At 45.4% G+C, this 4,178-nt stretch overlaps 1 protein-coding gene across 1 annotated transcript in view; it reads left to right on the forward strand.

Moving 5' to 3' along the window:
* The first annotated feature begins 473 nt into the window (after positions 1-473).
* Positions 474-4,178, forward strand: part of LOC145396036 (uncharacterized) — a 7,036-nt gene continuing 3,331 nt past the window's right edge. The window contains exons 1-3 of the mRNA XM_080269500.1: positions 474-540; positions 993-1,321; positions 2,763-2,952. Of these exons, the coding sequence (XP_080125626.1) occupies positions 474-540; positions 993-1,321; positions 2,763-2,952 (586 nt within the window). The remainder of the gene's footprint in view (positions 541-992; positions 1,322-2,762; positions 2,953-4,178) is intronic.

The raw sequence follows: 4,178 nt of genomic DNA on the forward strand, positions 1-4,178 counted from the left end.
TGGCACCAACAGAACCGGACGGATCTTTGGCCAGGTTATACAAACGTGGCTGAACTCCCTGCCTGTCTTCAGAGGAGAAGGGTGGACTATAGGAAATGGGCAAGTACAGCCTGCAGTCCACCGGGTTGACGTTCAGGTGACCGTGGCCTGACAACAGCAGTACCAACAATAACCTCTCTTGCTCTTACAGAAAGGATACCTTGCTGCAGTGAAGGAGGCAGTGACAACAGTGTGGTAACAGCGACAACAGCAGTGTCAGTGACAACAGTGCGGAAGCAGCGACAACAGTGTGGCAACAGTGACAGCAGAGTGGTGGCAGTGACAACGATATGGTAGCAGTGACAACGGTGTGGTGGCAGTGACAACGGTGTGGTGGCAGTGACAACGGTGTGGTAGCAGTGACAACGGTGTGGTGGCAGTGACAACGGTGTGGTGGCAGTGACAACGGTGTGGTGGCAGTGACATTAGTGATGATGGCAGTGACAACAGTGCAGTATCTCTGGCTCATTTATCTTCTTGTGCCCCTCTCCACAGCCCAAGGTGGGTCACTGTAGCTAATACAACACCAGTTGACGACCCACTATTACTCCATTCCAATCCCCCCCACCCCAAAGACCTCTCAGGATGGGTTAGAGCGAAAGACTGACTAGGAGAGTGTATGTGGGCGAGATTCAGGCCAGGGGGGAAAGGGGAAGGGGCAGCCCGAGACTGAGGAGGAAATATGGCATGGAGAAGCGTTTGATATGATTGGTGTGGGTTGAAGAGAAGGCAGCCTGATGACGGAGGACCGAGCGACATGGAGGCAATTTATTTTTGATCACCCCTCTTGGTAAAAGCGTCTAATGACAGGCAGATGGATAAATAGATATACATTGCCAGACATGTACACAAATAGGCAGCTGGAGATAGAGACATAGATGAAGACAGAGACTGATACAGACAGACAGATATATACAGAAAGATAATACAGCCCTGACTTTGCCTTCACGCAGAATGCCGCCAAACCCAGTACGTTAAGGAGCAGCTGCTGGACTTGTCACCAGCCACCCAAAACCGGGAAAGGGTGCTTCGGACAGACCTAACACTTCATCCTCCTTCACACACCCACGGCTGGATGCTTGACCTGTACCTCGAGGATATGCAGAGCAGAAAAAACAAAAACCTGGTGGCCATTGTAAGGATCAGCTGCTCCTCAAAAGTTTTTAACATTGAGGATCAAGTGGCCGTATGTCATGCCATGGAAAACAAGTGGCACCGATACCCTGACCCGTGGACTGTGCCCTTCACGAACTCCACACTCCCTCGCACCATCAGACTGCAGGTTGGTTGGAACCATCCCTCCCCCCCCCTCTCTCTCTCTCTCTCTACCTACCTACCTACCTACCTACCTAGTTTCTTAGAGGAATTTTGGTTCATATTCTAGATGCCCAGCATTTGGTGTGTCACTCAGTGTAGACACACTTGCAAGTTGCACTACGTCAAATAAGTGGATGGTGTTCGTCCCCACACGTCAAGTAATGAAGACTCCCGCCACCTGCACCTTCAGAACGAAATGCCGTACTGTATAAAGTACAAAAATGTTACACTATATGGCGCATATATGCACTTTTAGAATAAAAACTCAGTTCATATTTGTGCCGATAGGTGGCGTAAGCATTCACTAAAGACAGCGACTTCAATACGAGGTAACGAGAGTAGCAACTACTCTGTTCGACCCAGCACTATGTTGTTTACCAGTGACGCGAGTAGCAGGCGAACGCTGGATTAAAGACCTTCATGTTTTTCACTTTTAATTGTAGATATTTAACGTTCTTCATTTCATAAGCCTTGTTAACATTTTATATTTAAGACTGATATTATTACATTATATAAAAACTCGGACACTTTCTTCCCTCACGTGAGGTAAACAACATGGAAGAGTTCTGGCAACTCTATAGAAAGCTTTGCCTCTCGAAGATAATATGATTAGTTCATATCCTTGTCTGTAGATGCTGTTGATATTCACTTGTGAAAATAATCAGAAATAATTGCTGGGTTATATAGGTGCCAACGCGTGAAGGCGTCGCTCTCCGTTCATTACCTGTACAGGTAATGCCTGAGTTGAATAACATTGTGTCTTTAGCATAATGAACATATTTTCTCCCTCTAAGGTCGGGTCGTCTTGGCTACGGATTTTTGTTACTTGAGAAAGGCACAGATACAACCGAATCAAATCCTTCACTAATAGATGTCTTTATTATTGTTCCGATGATGTATTTTCATTTCATTCTTGCCACCGCCAGACGATTATGTTAAGCTACGGAGAGACTGTATGTAAGGACGGGGTTACAAACTGTCTCTTTTAATCCCTTCACAACCCAAACTCTCACGCAAAGCTGAATATGACCGTCAGATCATGGCAAGAAGTGAAGGGTTTAAATGAAATCGCTTGGCTACAGTTTTTTTTTCCTCTCTCTCTACGGTGGGGTTGTTTTCATTCTGGAGCCTCTGTAAGGAAAGAGGGACACTGTACCTAAACCCTTTCCTACACTCTTTCCACTTCAGCTTGGCCTATATTTACTCTCTCCATCTTGAATACAGAGTTATAACAAAAGATTAACACTAGACTATAGTGCTAGTCACGAAGATGTACTATGGAAAGGATGTAGTGCTGTTACATTGTTATAATATTGCCACTGAGCTGCGTGTCATACAGTCTGCAGAAAGACGAAAATCTGGACCAAGTTCATGCACTATAGACATTTTCTCTCTCCATCTCTAAGGTGGGCTCTCGTTGGCTACGAATTTCCGAGATTGTAAAAGGACAGAAGGAGAGGGAGATGGCACTGCTTAAGACTTCGAGATCTTGGCCAGGATTCCCTCGTAGACTGTCGCTTACAAAGGCGTGCGTTCTTCGTCTACCTTGGGCTGTTGCTGATTGTGGAACCGTCAGTCAGAGGAACTACAGTGAAGGTCAGTCCCATCATCATCAGTTTATCATAGTCTGCCTGAGTCAGTTCAGTACAGGACAAGGGACTTCCCCATCTTTTGCCACTTTTACCTATTGGCTGTTAGCCTGTTCCATCCAATCCCAGTATATTCCCAAATCTCATCTCACCACCTCATACTCTTTTCTGCCTCCTCCCCTCACTCCATCCCTGGGCTGCCATTCAGTTAGCCTGGTTATCTATCTTATCTGTTCTATGAAGGACGTGACCTGACCACATCCATTCGTACTTTGTGAATGTGGTGATTATATCCTGTACTTTAGTCTGTTCCCTTATCCACGAGACTCTCTTTTTGTCTCTCAATTTGACCCATAACATGATCTCTTCCACTCCTCTACGAAAAAAAGCCTAGTCTATCAATCAATACACAGCCATACACCTTAATCTCATCAGGCTACCCTCCCTCCAACCCACACAGATCTAACTCATATATCTCTCCACCCAATCCCTGCATCGCATCCTTTGTCTCAAACGCACGGATCTGTAAGGGAAAATACGGAAAAATGTCTGATGGTTATGCCTTTGAAGAGTCAGGATTCCGGGGGCTTGACTAGTGAGTAAATGAGTGTGCGGTTCAGAAAATCGTGCATTCTTTATCTATACTGAACTGTTGCTAAATATGATGCCGCTGGTCAGAGGAGCTACAGTAGAAGTCACTGACGGGATAATATTCTTTTCTTCACTGGTGGATCTAGAAATATAATAAATAAATAAATAAATTAGATAGATAGATATAGATATAGATAGGTACGAAGCAGAGGCCTACAAAAGGTACCGGAGCCAACCCACCCCTGAATCACATCATCTTTACGTTTCAGCCCGGAATCGTGCTAAGTCTGTTCATCGCTCTGCTAAAAATAATTTCATCCGTACTAAATGCTCTCAACTCTCCAACTCGAATTCTTCCCGCTCCTTCTGGCACCTTGCCAAAAACCTTTCTAACAACTTTACCTCATCATCCTTCCCTCCTCTTTTCCACTCTGATGGTTCTGTAGCTATTTCTTCTACTGATAAAGCAGATCTCTTCGCTCAGACTTTCTCCTCCAATTCCACCTTAGACGATTCCGGTGCTGTTCCTCCATCACTTCCCGCCTCTGACTTCCTCATGGCTAACATTAAAATTTCTTCAGCTGATGTATTTTCTGCCATCGCTGGCCTCAATACTAACAAGGCATATGGGCCTGATGGAGT

The sequence above is a fragment of the Coenobita brevimanus genome, chromosome 34 (assembly GCF_032717465.1).
Source record: "Coenobita brevimanus isolate Jiangsu-jjx chromosome 34, ASM3271746v2, whole genome shotgun sequence".
NCBI lineage: Eukaryota > Metazoa > Arthropoda > Malacostraca > Decapoda > Coenobitidae > Coenobita > Coenobita brevimanus.